The sequence below is a fragment of the Grammomys surdaster genome, unplaced genomic scaffold (genome assembly GCF_004785775.1).
Source record: "Grammomys surdaster isolate TR1022 unplaced genomic scaffold, NIH_TR_1.0 67, whole genome shotgun sequence".
Lineage (NCBI taxonomy): Eukaryota > Metazoa > Chordata > Mammalia > Rodentia > Muridae > Grammomys > Grammomys surdaster.
In genome coordinates this window covers 2,359,684-2,379,575 of record NW_021604569.1, presented here as the reverse complement: position 1 = coordinate 2,379,575, position 19,892 = coordinate 2,359,684, and the positions used below count along the sequence as shown (strand labels likewise).

At 35.9% G+C, this 19,892-nt stretch overlaps 1 protein-coding gene across 5 annotated transcripts in view; it reads right to left on the bottom strand.

The window, feature by feature from the left end:
- Ccdc85a (coiled-coil domain containing 85A) overlaps positions 1 to 19,892 on the bottom strand; it is a 184,185-nt gene that overhangs the window by 10,327 nt on the left and 153,966 nt on the right. For 2 of the 5 annotated variants that reach the window (XM_028778284.1, XM_028778292.1), the window contains exon 4: positions 848 to 982. The exons of the other annotated variants lie outside the window; for them this stretch is intronic. In XM_028778284.1, coding sequence (XP_028634117.1) covers positions 848 to 982 — 135 coding nt within the window. The remainder of the gene's footprint in view (positions 1 to 847; positions 983 to 19,892) is intronic. 5 annotated transcript variants of the gene reach the window in all.

The window sequence follows — 19,892 nt, the reverse complement described above, 5'->3', positions numbered from 1 at the left end:
AGAGAGAGAGAGAGAGAGAGAGAGAGAGAGAGAGAGAGAGAGAATAGATATCTTTATATATAATATTTGGGAGGATCAAAAGTAACAAAATTCATGGTAAAATTTAACAGCAAATGTACTAAATGGCTTTATGGATTGTACCAAAAGAATCTAGCATCTCATTCTGCTTCAAGTAACACATTAGAAGTTCAGCTTTCTAAATGCTTATGAGGATATTTGGAGAATTACCTAGGCTCATTCAGTATGTACTCTCAGTTGACATATTCATTTTGACTAAACTAGTCTTTAATGTGCTACTGAGTAGAATACAGTACACCAAATAATATTAAATAGTCTCTCAGAGCCTGTTTCAATAAGATTAAGGCCTTTTATTTAAATTATACTAGGCTGACTCAGAAGACAAGGAATTTAAACATAGAAAACCTTAATAAAATTGTAACTATGATTCCCATCTTGAGTTGTTTGTGTTCAAGCCACATATGAAGAGATGCTGCAAATACATATGATACACAAAAATATCCAGACACCAGTCAGTGGGCAAGGGATCTATTTCTAGGCTACACTGATGCACCTGGACTTTACACTTTTTTTTCTAAGGGTGCTTTTGCCCCCTCCTATAGGCTTGCTCAAACTTGAAATGTAGGTCAGAATAAACTAGAACAACTGGTAAGAGGTAAAGGATTCCAGTCCACTCTTGCTCTCCCACCCCTTCCCATACAATCACCTTCTTCCATGTACAGAAACTTAGTATCTACACCCCCCTCCCCAACTATAATATTTCTTCTAGCAACAAAGGCTATCTGGTTATACACAAGTAAATGCAGACAGCTGGCTCATCTTCACTCACCGGGAGAGAGGGCAGGCATCGTCCTATTCCTCGGCACCCTTGCCACCACTGCAAGACCCGCCGGGCTCTGGGCCCCCAGCCTTTCTCCATATTTGAGCTGTTTCTAGTTGGAGGTTGACTTCTATTCTGGGTGGCCTTATATTTGGAACAATATGGTACAATCACTCAGAAAAATACTGTTTCCCAAGACTCAAGAAAGCAGACAGAATAAGCTTAGTGAGATGAACCACAACGACCACAATGGCAAGCTATAACATGCACCCGCAGGTTAGGGGAAAATCCAAAATAACAGTCAGAAGTCTATGTGGGACCTCACAGTGATGTCTCGTACACAACAATAACTGCACTCTCAAGCTACCAGAAGGAGATGCTAAAAGGGAAATTAACAAAAACCACTTCAAGATAAATGATGTCATTTCATGGATTTTACCTATTAGGAAAAAATTATCACAAGTCTTCCAGATATATAATTTGTGGACTGTCTAAACTTAACATTAATAATAAGTAATGTAATTTGAAGCAATAGGTACTTTTGGTAAAGGATACAAGTTCAAGATTTAACCAATAATAATATTAAGTTCCCAACAAAATTGTTGCATTGTGAAAATTAAAAAGTATTAAGAAATTATAATTGCATGAAAATAGCTTTTATACTCTAGTTTTTAATAATTTACTCAATGTTTAAATTTGTATACTCATTGGTAGTAGAAACAATATAAATGAATAAAAAAGAAAATTCTGAAACTAATTTCCCTGAAACTAATTTCCCTGAAATTTCAGCTTTGTACTATAACCTACCTGTATAAGTCTATTAAAATGTTCAGAAGCAAAATAAACTTATTTGAATTAGGTATCATTTTTATTCCTAAGACTACTGTTTCCCAAAGCAAAACAACCAAACAAAATATCACACATTCCCACACAGTGGCCAATGATCCCAGTGTGGAAATGTGTAGGTTAATTCTGAGATATCAAAACTGAGAATAAAATATTTTAGTTCTCCTTTTCAGGGATGAAGTTTCAGTCTTCTCCAAACCACAATCTATTAGACACTGTCTATTAGGCCTACCTATTAAAGTGCCAACTGTTATCCAATACCAAATGGGTAGACCTGAAGACATATGTATGAACAACATCATTCAGACTGAGTATGTTATATTTAGGAACATAACTGTATATACATATATGCCTAAAACAGCAACTAATCAAAAAGGAGATTGTGGATTTGAATTAAAACCAGGAGGGCTATATGACAGAGCTTGAACAGAAAAGGAGAAAAGGAAAATGATGTAATTATATTATAATCTCGAAAAGAAAAGATTTTTAAGAAGCATTATGTTCTCATAAGTACGATTTCTAGAAGATGGTGTTTTGGTGTGATTTTTCACAGTAATTTTAGGGGTGGAACAACAGAGAAGATAGATAGTCTTAAGTCAGAGGTAGCAAGCAGTTCCAGCAGTTGACTGGGCTCACTCTGCGAAGTCGGCACTGAGATGCTTACCATGTCTTACATATTCTGCTCTTCATACATATCAGAAAATTGTATATCTGTGCCAGAGTCAGTGATCACATCAGCATGCAATACTGATGTGAACTCATTCTTTAGTTAAGTGTTTCATATGTAAATATCTGACCTTATTTAATCATCAAAATGATTATATTCAACAATATATAAAATGGTTGATGGCTTTAAGTTTACTAGTCACCCACACTAATCAATTTTATTTCTGAGAGAATTGTTAATCATGTACTTCACCCATGAAATCTACAACAGAATCTCAATCTGAGAAGTCTGCAAGCATGAAGAGCTTTTCAGAGCATATACAAAAAGAATGCACAATATTTTCCCACTGTGGGGATGCTCATGCGACATAAGGTAGGTGCACACATAAGGCTTATAACAAGATTCTTTCTTTGTAAAAAACATCAAATATGTTTATACTGTATCACTAAGCCCATGAATGGGAGTAATATACAAAAACCACTTGGTTGTAGAACAAACAATTTGATGGTATAACTATTTTAAAGAAAAATTATGCTTCTGGAAAATCAGGATTCTTGATTTGCTAACATATGTCAACACATGTAAAAATGCATTCTGAGGAAACTATTGTCATTCGACCTTCATTCACACTAACAACAAATCTCAGGTTTTGTCAGCTCTCTGATTATCTACCATGAAATTTTCTCAAGGCAACTTCATACAGTAGAAGAAATCTTCAGTATCTCTACCTTTGGAATGATTTCCAGCAACATGGGAAATCCAATCCTTTTCAACAACTATCCCATTAAGTGTTACTAATACACTAATAACCTAGCTGCCATTACATTGAAATAATTTTTGAAAGTTAAATTATTGATTTTCTACATATTCTTTAATATAATTTCTATGTATAGTTTGACATTGTGAGTCAATAAGAAAAATATTTATACTTTGAGACAAGAAAGAAGATGGATGTAAGAAGTGTACAATAATGATTTGTTTTATTTTCTCAAACTCTAGAAATAGCCATACTGAAAAAGCCATAGAAACATTAGAAATCTGTGAGAAGGGAGAAGTAAAACTTAAGACCTGAGAGAAAGACAAAGGGGACTGTCCAAGGTTTGCTCATAAGACAAGGTATCTCAGAAAACCATGGCTAAAATAAAATTTCCTCTTGAAAGATTAATAGGCAAATCCATTAATAATGACTCATTGAGAATCTTGGGAATAAAGAATTGGAAAACATAAAGTAGCTGCAATTTAAGCTAAGAGTATCTTTGCCCTTCTGAGTCAGGACTGATCTACAGACTTCTTCACTGACTTAGAAAGGAAGAGGAAAGAAGAACCATTCCCAAATCCCCTACACAGGAGTTGTACTGAAGTCAGTGCCTATAGTCTCAGGATTTGAGCGGTCAGAATTTTAATGACTCTTAAAATTCCTCTGTACTTAAACAGAAATTCAACTTTCAATCAGCATATCAGGGCACTTAACTTCCAATCAGGACCCTTTTAGTGAATAGTTGTAATTATCTGAATATATACAGGGTCTTCAAAGATATAGTAGTATCTCTCTTCTTAATATTTCTTAATGGGTTACATATGTATATTAAGAAATCAAAAGCCAATTTTGCAAAACAATTTCACTTAATCATGATTTTCTCAAATTTGAGTCAATACATATTATTAATTAATTCTTGCAAAAGTCACAAAATTATCTATTATTCTTTTAGACGAAACATAATTCACAAAAGATGATTATTCCAAGTTTGATCTGAGCTCTCGACAATACAGAGAATTTGCCTAAAAAATTAAGCATCCACAAAAATTTTTCCCAATGATTCACTGTAATTAAGGAAAATGAAATTAAAATTGATAATGTTTCCTGAGTTTTATATTCTACTATGGAATTCTGCAATATGGACACACCAGACTTATTATTAAACACACACACAGAAACACACATGCAAATGAATGCAAAAATTGAATCTTTGCTTAATCCTATTGACTCTTATTCTAATTACTTAAAAAGGAATACTATGTTTCTTTGTATAATCTCTACTTTTAGGAACTGCAAAACTGCTGCACACGAAGAGAAGTGTAGATTAAATAAGAGATGTGAAGATCATTTTGGCAGACTATTCAGAAGATTTCATTGTATAGATAGGCAATGATATATACCCCCTGCTTTGCATTTAAGATTATTTTTATTCAAATAAAATCTAAAATTATCTTTAAAATATATTAAAAACTTATTTAGAAATTGTATATATCTCCCTTCAAGAATGAAGTCAGGGAGTTCAGACCCCTCGCAATAATACAGACTACTGCCACTGTTCTTAGCTGCCTATTTGATAGTAAGATACTGTTTTTGACAATTGATGGTCACTTTAGTGTCAAAACATGGAAAAACAAAGCTGGTAATGACCAGGAAGACTTTTTAAAGGCTGGCTAACTATCACGGTGCCAGAAGGTGCTACTTAGTCTGCTGAAAGAGGAAAGTCATCAACAGAAGTGCTAAGATATGAACACTACAAGAATGACCAGCTTGCCAAGTTATCACAGGGATTCAACAGTGGCTGGACTGTTAGGGGGGTAACCAACCATATTCCAGTTAGATTTAGGGCCCATTCCACAGAAGAAAAACACTTGCCTGGTACTGTAAATCTAGCCAAGAACCTGGGGTTAGGCAGGCAAGACCCCAGGGATGAACCTACTGCTAGTATTTTTCTAAATGGACATCAATTTCCTCCATAAATGCACATCTGCCTCCATACCTATGGATTAGTGCAGCCCTCAGTTCTCTTCAGAGAAGCTTCTCTGTACAGTGGAAGGTACTAATATAAAAACCCATAAGTCACCAAAGTACGGAGAATAATTGTCTGGGAAATGATTAGCTATAAATTAAATATCTCTACCATATCTCTTTCCTCCTAGGCTAAGGGAAATTTGGGAAGAGGAGGTGAAAAGGCTCTTAGATCCAGAAGTCAGGAGTTCTAGGGTGAAACACTTTCTTCTGGATAAGACAAGACCAATGCACTCACGAACTCACTGCAGTTATGGTTGCCTGCACAGGACTTGCATAAGATCAATCCAATAAACTATCCAGTAGTGAGGAGGAGAGGGTCAGGAGCCTCTGCCCCAGGTTACTGACAGCTGATGGCTACTCAAGTAGGGATAACCTTTAGGAGTGTGGTACCTTGTAGATTGACCATTCTCCAGTGAATTACACCATTGTATACATGGGCAGAATTAACTAAATGCAATGGGTTATTAACAAAAATAACAACAAAAATGGAACTCAGCAGGAAGTATAACAAGGTAAAAGGTACCAGAGAAGGTAAAAGGAGGAAAAGGAGGAGTAGAAAGCAAATGCAATCAAATTATATTTTGTGTATGTGTGTACACATATATGTAATTCTCAAAGAATTAAAGAAAATACTATATTAAAATAAATCTATACTTATATAGATTATTTATTCATTTAAACATTTTAGGTAACTATCATATAATATAGTTACACCATGTAATTTTATATTCTAATGAATTTTTATTGAAAACACAGTAAGTTTGAATTATGAACTCTATATGACATTTAGAAGCTGCATGCCTTTAAGAAAGCTATGTGATCTCTCTGGACATCTGTTTCCTCATCCACAAATTATAGGTATTAATGATAAAATGTAATGGATTTCATTCTATGGATTTGAGAGATGACATGAGACAGTCTCTCAGAACACTGCTATCTCATATAACTGCTCTCTGTTTACTCTAATTATCGGGAACGTTTTTGGTTTGGTTGTCAACACATTTTATAATGTGTCAATTTACTTTCACATGTTTTTATATATAGAAATATCTCTCAACTGGGAGCAAATTTATTTTCCAGGGAGACACCTTTGGAGAAAAAAGTTTCTCTGGGCGTATTACTGTCTAAAGTAGGCAGTTTCTATGACTACTGAGTTCATAGATGCCCAAGATATGGCTAGGCACTGTGTAACTCAGAGGCTCATCTCCATCAGAACAAAAAAGGATGCTATCCAAATTGTTAAGCAACCCTGCTTTAGAGAACAAGATCACGTAGAAAAACTACAAGGCAACAGTTATTTGATCACTCTGGAGATGGTGCAGAACTTTTAAGAGGGGTCTGTGACCCTCTGGGGCAAGCACCTCACAGTATTTGGACTTTGAGAGCATATAGCCTCACCTAATTTCCAGTTTGTTCTCAGTATGACAAGAAGTGATCTCCATCTCAGCTTCCTGCTCCAACTACTTGCTGTCGTGTCTCCCCCACAATTGTGGTTCTCACTCTTTGTAACCATAAGCTTAAACAGACACATACTTCTCTAAACTGCTTTGATCATGGTTATTTAGCATTGCAACTATAAGAAATTAATACAACCATGATAACAAATGCTGCACATAAAAAACATTTAGAGTTTGAAATTATTTAAAAAGAAAGTATCTATACTTCAGTCCTCAAGCAATCTAAGTAAAATATATTCACAAACAGGAAATTATTCTTAGAAATGGATTTAAACTAAATAATAGCCTTAATAACCTACAGTATCAATACTATAAAAAAATATACACTATATGAGCAGACAAAAGGCAATGATCCAAAGAACAGAGTCCCATAAAGAGAAACATAGCAGGCAGCAGTTCCTTAAAAACAGATGTATCGAATGAAATGGGTAGTATTTTAGGGGACTTGTGAAGCAAAAACAGAGTGTTGTTAGTATGCAAACACTATAGACTATATTTTAAACATGTTCACTAGGAAAAAAAACTGTCATCAAATAGAAGTAAAGACTGTGACATATAGAACAGCATACTGTCCCTGGTCAAAGCATTCTGAAACATGCAGAGAGAAATTAGAAGACATCTGGACACACATTTCAGTGATGAGAATTTGCTTTGCACATAGTCGGGACATTGAGTCTGTTTACACACATGTCTCCACAGTTGACAAGGAGACACATGGAAGGCTCCTCTTACTCGTAACTGCTCCCAATCACTGGGCTCCTACTACATGTTAGGACTACCAAAATGCTATCAGTCACAATATTAAAACTGACCAATACAAACTATCATTATAGTTTATAATAGTTATAAACTGCAATATAATAGTTTATAATATAGTAAATACCTCCTTTCATAATACATAGACAATGAATGTCTAAAATGTGTAAGGGATTCAAGCAATTCAATAGCATAAAACCAAGTAAGTCAGTTAGAAAGAGGGCCAGGAACTCGTACACACATTTTTGTTTCAGTTAAAATCACTGTTTCCTTCTATCTTAGGCTCCAGAGAGCTAGGATTATAGGTGAGATCCACTGTTATGCAACCTTATTAGACATTTCTCAAAAAGAAAACAAAGTCAATGAACCAACAGATAAGTGAAAAAACTGTTAATATCCATAATGACTATGGGAATGTAATGGCAAACACCCAAACCCAGTTAGAAAAGCAATTGTTAAAAGTACAACAGATAACAAGTTCTGGAAAGGTGTTCACAGGAATTTGAACTGATATATCACTGGTGGGAAAGCAAACCAGTTCGACTACAATGGAAAACAAAGAATATGTTACCTGAAAATAGAACTACAGTGTGATCTATTATGTGAATACTATCTAGTATGTGAATACTGCATATTTCAAAAACAAAAAGAAAGAAAGAAAGAAAGAAAGAAAGAAAGGAAGGAAGGAAGGAAGGAAGGAAGGAAGGAAGGAAGGAAGGACAAAGGAAAGACATGAGACTGAAGAAATATCTGTCCTTCAATTTCCAATGCAATAGTATTGGAAATAGCTAAGATATATTAATAACCTGACAACAGAGACATCTACATATACATATAAAAATAGATGTGTATACACATATGTAAATGAATACTATTCAACCATGCAGAGGATAAAATTCTATCATTTTTGACAATACAGATATACCTGAACTATACTGTATTAAGTGTAATAAGCCAGGAAAAGAATGACAAAAAGATGATGTTATCTTATTCATATGTGGAATCTTAAAAAGTTGATCGTGTAATAGTGAAGCAAATGGGCTGGCTACCAGAGTTGAATGGAAGGAGAAGTGTTAAGAAGCTGTTGGCCAAATAATAGAGTGTATCAATTAGCAGGAATAGGAGTTCAAGAGGTCTATTCTACAATATACTAGTAATAATGCGTTAGCTTTATTTATTGTTAGTTTGTAGAATGCTAGCAATAAACATACAGCCACAAAAAATAACTGTATGAGAGAATATATATTTATTAGTTGGATTTACTGTTTCACTTGTGTGTCTTTTTCCAACCATCTTTGGTGACATAGTGTTTTGTATGACACATAAAAACACATTTTTTAAAATGATTAACTTATTACTATTAAATACATGTGTGTACATGAGTGTTGGTATGTACATGCCACAGCACACATGCAGGGGACAGAGGAAAATTTCTTGAAGTCAATTTCCACTCCCACCATGGGTGTCAGGGATAAAGCTGGTCTTTAGGTTTGCACAGATGTTGTACCTGATGAGTCATTTCACTGGCCCCAAACTTCAAGACATATTAAGTAGGTAGTTGGTGTTGTTCTCAATAACTTATACTTCATAAGAATCTTTGTCAGCTGTACTGTTCTATGAGACACTCTCTGTTTTTGTCTACTGATCAAGCTCTTAGACTCCAGAGAGATTCAGAGAATCCAAGAGGAGATCATGTTGCTTGAAATGTCTCTAAGCCTGAGGTACCAGATTCAGAGCACGTTGTTATGGGCTGGGAGGGGTGAGCTGGCACACACATCTCTGCTCGCGTGTGATTGACTTACTCCTACATATACCCCTACAATTGCAGCAGTTTCACAACACTGCTTATGCTAACACAAGGTCTTGTAAAACTCGGTGTTCGATATAGTCACTGTACTCACTGTGGAATACATACTACGTTGGTTAGTCTATAAATTAGCAGCAGAGGTGGTCTAACAAACACAGTGATCTTTCTAGGGGAGCAGTGGACCTCCTGTTGAAAATTCTCTACCTGTGTTTGTGCTCTATGGACACTTTTCTGCATCTCCTGCTTTTTCTTGTCACATTTCAGTCCAAGGATGTCACTCTCTTTAGTCCAATTCATCATCTCATCTCTCCCTCTCTTTTTTCTCACGGACCCAGAGTGGGTACCCGAAAAAGGGTTCATGCTTGGCCAATTTACTCAATTTAAATGTACTCTAAAATGACATTTTTTTGTGAACAAAGTATTTTAAGTTACAATTTAAGCAAAAAATAAGGATAATTCAAAATGTTTGTGGTAAATTTCAATTTTAATAAAGTGAAGCTCAACTAAATTAACTAGGGATGATAGGTTTGGCAGAACAAAAATGAAGACTTCATCTAGGGAGCACTAAATCAAGATGCTTAGTCCTATAAAAATCAAGTTGTGTGTGTGTGTGTGTGTGTGTGTGTGTGTGTGTGTGTGAATATAAGTCATAATCTAAAGTGATGTTTTCACTTCACAAAAGTCAGTAAGGAATGCATGTTCTCATGTATCATAATATCTCACCAGGGAGGTGGTTAGAGGTTTTGGTTTACAGTACAGGACGCCTGGGACTGATGATACTTTTGGTCTGCTGACATTCCAGAGAAATAGAAACAATACAAAGACATGAGCACAGCATCAGATGTGAGGAATAGAGTGACAGACACTGAGACAGTGTGACATGCAGTCAGATTAATCTTCCAGGTCGAGGAAAGAAATAAAATTATTGTAGATGGAACCATGATCTGTAATGGGAAATATTTTCCAGACACATCTAATAATAATATGAAGAATCATTTCAGTGGGGCCAGCTTAGTTGGGATGAAGACTTAGTAAGGTGAATAACTAAAAGGCTGGCGTGACAAATGATTGTTGTTGCCTATACTAGATAACAGCAAATGAACTAAAAGGGATGTGATGCCGATGATTTAAAGAGCAGGACTGTATGAGCCTTGATGGTGACTTGGATGGAATGAGGTTGGAAAGAACATGCAATGGCTCTTAGCTTTCTGTCTGAGTATCAACTAAACAATCATGCCATTAACCAGGACAGGAAATACCAAAGGAAGCAACATAACTAACTCCTTCCTCAGATTTAAATCCAAGATGAAAGAGGTGATTAATGATACAAAGCCTAGAAGCAGTCTTCCTCACCAACAGCTTACAAATCATTTTCTCCTCATGAGCCAGATTGAAAAACAAAAGAGAGGAGTTTGTGAAATATTGAAATTATAAGTGCTGTTAGCTTCATGCAATGACAAGTACATTATTACTGATAATACAGGATTAAACTCCACAATGTTTGGGCAGAGGAGATAGAAAGAAATAGCTGTTAATCCAGATGAAGTTTTCAAACATGTAAATGGAATTCCCAAGAAAAATAAATAGATAAATAAATAAATAAATAAATGCAAGTAATTATAATAGGATACCTTTTAAAATAAAAGTTACAGAGACAAACTCCAGGAAAAGACGCATTAGTATGTTGGAGAGGATAAGGCAGCAAACACACTCTATCCCTAGAGCCAGAGCGACAACAGACAAAGCATAACAATGAAGGTGACCTTAAACAGCAGCTGCTAAACAGTAGGTAAGAAATGTGGACCGTTGCATTCATATACATTCTGCTTCTGTATGATGTATGTGAGTGTTTAATTTTAGGCTGTTATTAACCATACAACTCTCAATGAGGAACTGAACTCTTTGGAAGGGTGATACACATAAATTTTCTCTGATTGGTTGATAGCAAAGAGAAAAATTGTCTGCTTTTGGGCCATTGAGGGTATCTCTAGGTTTTGGGTTTATGTAGTGGAGGGTAGATGTGATGGGGATGACTACACACCAGAAAAGGCAAAGAACTGAACAGGCAATGTGGAAACAACAGCCAGTGGAGTAATGCTCGTTAACATTGCATTCAGTTGCAGAAGACAACTCAGTAATAATTGTGTTAAACCCTCAGCAGATCTTTTAGAGACCAGTAGTTCACAGAGCAGAGCCAGAGCTTCAGTGGCTAAAAGCTATTTATGATAAATATTTGTCGATCTGAATAGGAATTTTTACCCTGTAAGGTGTGACTACCTTTTCAGCTTTGTTAAAAAGGAAAGACCATAAGTTTCTGCAATGTGTTTTCTGATATGTAAAGCTCTCCTAGAAAGTGGGAAGGCCACCATAAAGTCAGAGGACTAGCGGGAGTCAGTCAGGTCACTGAGCCATTACAGCCACTTGACAGACTGTCATTTCATCTAGCCATCTATCGAAGGTCTTAGAACAGCAATATTCATCATATTCTTATAGGTTTTTTTTAAAACAAATGAAGAAAGAAAACCAAAAGCAGACAAAGTGACTTAGACAGTGTGGCATCTGCTGTCGGTTACTAAGTATGTCTGTGGTTGATGAGAAGAAGCCTAAACTCACAGTCATACAGTCATCACTAGGAAGAAAACTGAGATGCTCAACGTGTCCATCTGTGCTCTGCTTTCTAACAAAAGAATCACTGTATACCAGAAAAGATGTTTTATTTTAAACTACTATGATCCTTTAAGTGAATGACATCCAAAAGTAACTTTAATAGGTACTAAAGGGTTCAAATAAAATGAAACAGCTATGCCAGTTGCTTCTGTTGGTCCACACTGCTTGCTTCTCTCCTTCCACCTCTGAACCATAGATTGATACTGGACACAGTCTACAGGCCTCTGTTTCTCTCACTACAGACAAAAAGTTTTCACTAAGACCCATGACTTTACAATGGGTAGTAACACGCACATGCATTTTACTGTTTCAATGCTTTACCATGCTCAAAGGCCACAGAGCTCCAGATAAGTATGTCAGTTCCTCTAGATAGCATCTCCTTGTTGACAATCAATACCTCAAACAGTATTGGGTTTGTCTTGACACCCCTTACCTGTCCATTCCAGTCTTCCTCATCTCAACAAACGTGCCGTCAATTCTACAGCCTTACATAAAACTCCACGGGTTATGTTTGAGTCTTCCAAGGCCAGCTGGTTGGAAGGGACTACTGTGCCTCCCTGGTTCCAGTCTCCACATAGGCTTTGTTCATGATTCACTCTGGAGTCAATGGCCAACTACAAAGCTGAATGCATACTCTGCTTCTATACCACCTCCAATCTGTCCTTGAGTATTGTTAGCTCTATTTCAGAATATATGGTGAGGGCACTGAAAAGATAGCACAGTAGTTCAACCTACTTACTGTCCCTCCAAAGAGCCTAATTTTAGTTTCTAGCACGAACATCATATAGTTTATTACCACCTGGATCTCCAGTTGCAGATCTGACACTACTTTCAGACCTCCACAGGAACATGTATATATATATATATATATATATATATATATATATATATATATATATATGTATATATATATATGCAGTTAAATATTAAAAAAGAAATATTAAAGTGTAATATGACTTCAATTCACCACTAAATTGAGGACACCATTAAGCTCTGCTGACTACCAAACAGTTCATTCAAGCGTTCCTTATGCCCCCTCTCTCCAATTCTAACTTTTACAGCCTGGTCAACCAACAAATACTGAAAATTACCCTTGTAAAATGTAAATAATGGTACTCTGTCTCAAGTGCAATTCTTCTGGTGGCTTTCAACTCAGATTCAAATCCCAAACATTGACCTTAACCAACAAACTCCACAGATGAGCCTGTGTCTGTCTCATCTGCTTTTGCTCTTTTCTATCCACTGCACACCAGCATTCTGGTCTTCGCATTCCTGTTCCTTAGTCATGACTTGCTTCTTTAAATAGTGTTTTAGCTCTTTGGATTCTTGCTTTCCAACCTTCCCGTTGCCATGCTATGCTCGTCTGCTTTGCTGGATCACTTCCGTGTCACTTCTAATTTTGGAAAGTGGCTTCTTCTGACTCAGGTACCCCATCACTCTCCAATTCTAAATGCCGCCTTTGTTTGCTTCAGGAAGTATTGCACATTTAAGATCTTAAAAATAACCCACGTAGTAAACTATAAACCACATGATGGACCTTGGATTTCTTATTCAATATTATTTCCCTATTGCCTAAACAAGTGTCCTGTGAAAGAGAAATGCAAGACATATTCTAGAGGTAAGAGATGGCCAGGCATGGTGGCACAGGCTGGCTGATTTCTGAGACTTTGAGGACAGCCTAGCCTACAAAGCAAGTTCCAGGATAACCAGGGTTGTTATACAGAGAAGCCCTGTTTTATAAAACAAGAACAAAAAACAAAACAAAAAATGAGGTAAAAGATGGAGTGGACATCTGTCATGACCTTTTGACTGACATTCTAGCCTCTGATTATTAAGGATTGTTGTTGTTGTTGTTGCACTCACAAAAGTAAAGGGAACCCACTAATTTTCTACTATATACTCACTTTCCCTGAGATAATCAAATGCTCACATCTTTTCATTCCTAACAATAAGGTCTATATAAAATTCTATGAATAAAGTGCAGCACTAACAATTGAAATACAAATTAACTCATCCCTTTCCTCCATACAAATCTTGACCACAGGCAAAGATGTAAACTGAGGTTCTCTAGTATAAAAATAGGCTGTTTTTCCTGAAATGTCTGGATTACTTGAAGGGAATCAAATGTCCAAATCCCTGTGGCTATAACCTACATAAAGTTAACCTTTAAGACACACACCAAGATATTAGAAAAAGTTGATTTAGAAACTTCCGGAAAGAGTGAAAGTGAAGGTATAAGGAATTCAACTTTAAGATTTGTCTTAATGTGAAGTTTGGTTGTAGCATTATCCTAGAAGACAGCTTAACTGGTAGAAACAGGTTTTCTAAGGTTGCTCAAAGATGTCTTCTTTAAAAAAGTAGAAAATACTATTCTAGTCCAAGGTAGAAGTGATCAGAGAGTAATGAGCTTCAGAAGGCACTGAATGGCTGACTCTCAGCATGGCACTTGATCCTAAATGAGAATGGAGAGCCCTATCAATTAGTTTCCTGTGGTAGCTGTGAGGGGTGACTAACAAATGTGATTGAGAAGCACTCTGAAAATTCTGAGTGCAATAGAGAGCCTTCATAATTGCCTGAGTGTCACTGGGTCACCACCCAAGTATTGTCAATACACTTCTCTCATCTCTCTTTTTAAGCTTTCTTTTATTTTAATTGGCAAGTGGTAATTATATGCATTACAGGACAGAAAATGATCATCGCACTGTGTAATCTTTCAAAGCCCTTTCTATCCTAGCTCTTCTAATGTCAATCCATCTTAATGTCAACAAGTAGGTAAGGACTCTCCTCACATTCCCACGGCACATACATCATGCTGCAGACAGTAAACTAGCCTTTGTTCTCCCCAAAGTGCCCTGCACATTTTTGATGAATAGATACTGCATAAGTAGCCAACCTGTCTTTCATCAGCATACATGATTAGAGTTAATGGGGAAAGAGGATATCAATATGAAGGACTTGAAAAGTAAAAAATTCACTTACTTTCTAGCAAGGTCTGCAAGTTTCTCATTCTTCGATAAAATGCCCTCACTTAAGAAAAAATAAGAGATTGACTTCAGACCTCCTGTCCTTAGCCAGAAGTAGATTTCCTCATTCGTTGATAAACATGGAATTAGAGTTTCACTTGTCTTTGTAGGACAGTATAGAAAATCATTTTTTTTCAAAACTGCCACCCAAATGATATCTATTTCAAAGATAAGCTGCCCTCATGTTATTTTTTTTAGCAGTCTATCAAAGGCATGCAAGAATAGCCAGGACACAAAATTAATATAACCACTCACTCACTAAAATGCAGTTACATTGCTATGAATACACATTTGAAAATGTCCCACTCAATTGGACCACATTTGAAAGGTGGATTGTCTTTTCAAGTCAAATGCTGGTGCTCAACTATTCATATTCCCCAAGTGCATTACAGCAAAGTTTAAATCCCCAAACATATAAAGTCTATCTAGGGACATCAAGACATAATTTGAACAACATAACTTTTTGAAAAAAGTATGCATAATGAAGCATTAAAATTATCACCTAAGTTTTCATCTCTGCACAGATTCCATCTTTTCTCTTCAAAAATAAAGATATAGATATCACCCAAAAGCAACTGGTGAAAACTTAGTTTTGAGATTGTCTTCCAGAGTCAGTAAACTAGACTAAACCTAAATAAAGCCTATTGCCTATACCATAAGTAAAAGTTTACTTAAAAACAAATAAAATTCCAACAGATTCATCATCTCTATATTTTTTGTGGCTATGCTTGTTATTCTTGTGCTTTGAATGAACATATAAATAATTGCACTATATATAATGACAAAATAAATTAAAAGTAAAATTTACTGACTGGATCTTTACTTTAAAGGGTTGTGAGTTCCTATAGATAAAGAAGCTGTTAGATTGGTGTAATGGGAAGTTTCTGGAAATAGGCAAGTGTTTATAAAGAAAATGATTCAACCAGGAGATGAGGAATAAGACAGAAGTTCTTCCCTAAGGAACAACTTATTTGGGGAGTATAAATTCCCTTATTTCTTCCTAAGAATGAGACTAATCATTGTAGTATTAATTAATTGTGAACATAATAAAATCTCATAGAAAATATCAAAGTAGATAGACCAGCAACAAGGGCCAACAAGGCCCTTGAGCAACAAGGGTCTCTAAGCTAACTCCAAGCTTCTCAATGGCAGCACCGTACTTCAGATGACACTATTAGTGCTGTTTTCATAGATAAGTTGCTTCAAGAGAAGCAAGACATGTGTCATATAAAACACAAGTGTGAGCAAGTGTGAAGGACACTAAACTAGTGCTAACAGAAATTCTGGATGTATAACTTCCTATTGCTAGAAAATTTCTCATCCACAAAATGGAGATAATCATGAAAGCCAAAGTGAGAATTGAAATCATCAAGAAGTACTCAAGAGTCGGACTGCAATGACAGAGTACAATGGTTAGTGCTTGAGGGTGAGCCACACAGAATAGAGTGGGCATCTCTACAGTCCATCCTGTGTACCAGCTTCAAGCAAAGGTAGATGTTCCTAAAATGATTTCATATAAAACCTTGGATCCCAAGTCCATCCCATGATAAAAAAAAATAAAGGATTTAAGTATTGTCCTTTAAATAACCTAGAAAGTCTCTCCTGGCCCAAAAGACTATGATTTTTGAACACAGACTTAATACCAACTAAAACTGATGTCTCAAAAATGCAAAACAAAAATACATCTAAAAGAAAAAAAAACACTGCCAGACAGTGTTTAATAAGTGTAATAAGGTAATAAAATACAGAATTTTTCAAAATAATTAAGAAACTTTGAGTTTATAAAGTTATAATTGTTTATAGTCATGTCTTCAATCTGTACAACTTACATAAACACAATAATGTCTTACAATATTCCCATGTCTGGGTCTGAGGAACATTGTCAGTGTCAAGAGTCCAAGAAGGATCCACTTTTAAGAAGTAATAATTGTATTCATTCCTTCCTTATCTAACTTTGCCACATTCAAAGCTCCAAAAGCTGAGCAGATCCGTTTTCCCTAATCAAGCAAATTCTCTATAAAGAAAGCCAACTCCCGTGAGGCCACAAGAGCCATCTTCCTCACCAGCAACCATGGAGACCAAACCTGAACAGACTTCTCTAAAGACCTTTCCTACAGGCTTAGAACCTGGGCTGGCACTCCCTGAAAATAGTATGTTAACTTTTACAAGAATTAAGCTAAGATTGGGTAGCCAAAAAAGGAATAAGAAGCAAATGGGACTTCTCCAAAGAAAAATGACACAATTTTAAGCACAAAGTTGCTAAACCCTTTGTTGAAAACATGTTTACTAAAGACACCATTGAAATCTCAACTGGAACTTCTGTTGTCTTTTGTCACTCAGTACTGGCAAAGCATTCCAAATGAGAAGAACTGGGGCTCACTCCCCTCCCCCACCTCCACTCCCACTTTCCTCCTTCTCCAACCCTTTTCCCACCCTCTCCCCCCCACAACCCCAGGTTCCATCAGCATACGTGCTGACTATAAGGAAATGTTACTGGATTTCTATATGATTATTTTATGTTTTGCACTTAGGATATTTGTGTGGTTATGGATATTAAATGTCCTCGTTTAATAAATAAACGATGATGAGAACCATTTTTTTTCTTTTCAACATGAAGACACACCTAGCGTGGGATCAGAAACAGCTGATAAGTTTTGGCTATTGAAAAGCTTCTTTCCTCAGAGCCAGAAAATATGTCAGTCCAAAATGGCTCCCATCTGGTTGTAAATTTATTAGTTACTTGTTATCTGTCAAAAACTAGAACATTATGTGCAGCAAATAAAAGGCATTAGGGGTCAGGAAAAAGTCATACCAAATTCCTTTATTTGCTTCATTACATTTAAGCCAACAATATATGCCTTCTCTAAACTGTATATTTTTAGTTGAAAATTTTACCTGAGAGTACCGATTCCATAAATAAAACTAAAAAAAAAAGTTTTACAATGGATTTCAGCAGATCATATAAATGTTAGCTATTTTCTTGTTGTGTTTTCTTTTTCCCTTTTAAAATGTACTAAATGTAAAGTTGTACTTTTGCCACTAAACTCAGTGGTAGAAAGATGTTTTGGCTTGGGTAGTTTTTTGTTTTTTTTTTAACATATATAACTCTATTCACAGGGCTTCAGTGAACAGTTCTCACCATAAGACAACAGCAATGAAATTTCAACAATTCTGTCTACTCGTTGGAGATCAAAACAAACACTTTAAATAAATGGAAATTCTGAGAAAAGTTTTCATTGTACGTCTTGGTTCAGTACTCTTAGTATTACAAATAATTTAGATGAGTCAACTTTGATGATATTCTGTTAAATTAGGTGGAATAAAGTTCTCACAGAAGGAAGAATCAGGCTAGGTAGATATGCATATGAATCCAAGTTAACATGGTATTATTGGTTACTAATTATTCCTTCCCACCTATGGTGCCTGAAATTCTAGAGTGAGGAGTAAATTTATGAATCTGTGGCCTGTCATAAACCAGAACCCAGACTAACAGGGTTTCTTCAGCTCAGCTCAGAGATGGCTGGAGCATTCGAAAGCAACATGGAAATGGATCCTTGTAGCAATGAGAAACCACCCTCACATTCTGGGAAGGGAATTGGGAGAAAAGTCTAGAAACCTACACCACAAGATTTAAGACAATAGTTTGAAACCCACAAACTTGGGCAGGCCCACAGTCAACCAATGGAGAAGACTGTTATCATCTAGGACACTTACTTGGGCTGTTATAGCCTGAAGAACAGTTATGCAGATGTACGAGTGTGGTAGTTGTCTTTTAAAACATACCACTGCTTATCAATGTAGAAATATCCCTTAGAAGTTTTAAAGTAAACTCTACAGGAACCCTTAAATAATCTAAAAGAAAACCATTTACTTAGATAAGCAAAGACTCTCAAGTAGTACAGCAGTTCCATGGTGCTGCCATGTGTTTACTATGCTCACTCATCCTGACTCTTGAGGCACCTTCAGTCAAGGTATACACCAACATGGTGTCAATGATGATCAATATAAAAGGCTGAGTCTGCATTTACTCCTCAATTTGTGAAAGCTACACCGATTAGTGGCCCATAATGTACCGCCTACAATTTTTGTCACATTCTCTATGTGGACCACACAATGTACAGAAAGCCACTGGCTGCCATTTTATATTCTTTGGTCTATGGCATGAATCCAATAGAACAGATCTCTTTAGGAAAATGTCTTTTTCCCCTGCACTCTCATCTTTATGAGTATCACAGTTCAGCTGACTTTGATTTATAGGCAGTTCTTCTTCTGTTTCTCTCCTCAATTTGGAAACACCATAAAAAATAAAATAAAGCTAATGTGTGATATCCTGCATCATATCATGGTAATTTGTCTTTTTCATAGTAATTTGTCTTATCTGACAACTGAATGCTGAAAATTTATAGAGCATTTTAAAGTAAATATTACCTATTGTTTGACTATGACGTAAAGCTAGATAAAGCTAATATCCTTATATTTCTTCTGTTTGCATTTTCTTTCATCATAATTTGGAAATTTTCCTCTATTAAATGTCACATCTCTTTTTATGACATGCAATACTATATATATATATATATATATATATATATATATATATATATATATGAATGAATATGATAGTACCCTAAACTGAAATGATATTGATTGATCATTTATGGCTGTTTTTATTTTTATAAGGTTTATTTTTTTCTCTAGGTCTGCGTGTGTATGTGTAAATGTGCATGTATATGCACATGTTTGCATGTGTGTGTGTGCATGGACACATGCATGTGGATATTCTGTGTATACATGTAAGTGTGCAAATAGGTGCTAACAGAAGCTATAAGAAGGCATAGAACCCTCTGGAGATAGAATTATGGACAGTTGTAAACTGTCCATATAAGATGGGTGCTGGGAGTTAGTGGGGTCTCTAGAAGAGTAGCAAGTATTCTTAACTACCGAGGCATCTCTCCAGCCTTTGTGTCTAGATTAAACGGAATTCCTTATCAAACAATCATAGCTCATAAATAGCACTGCATTAAAAAATCTAAGTCCGTTGGTATTTTT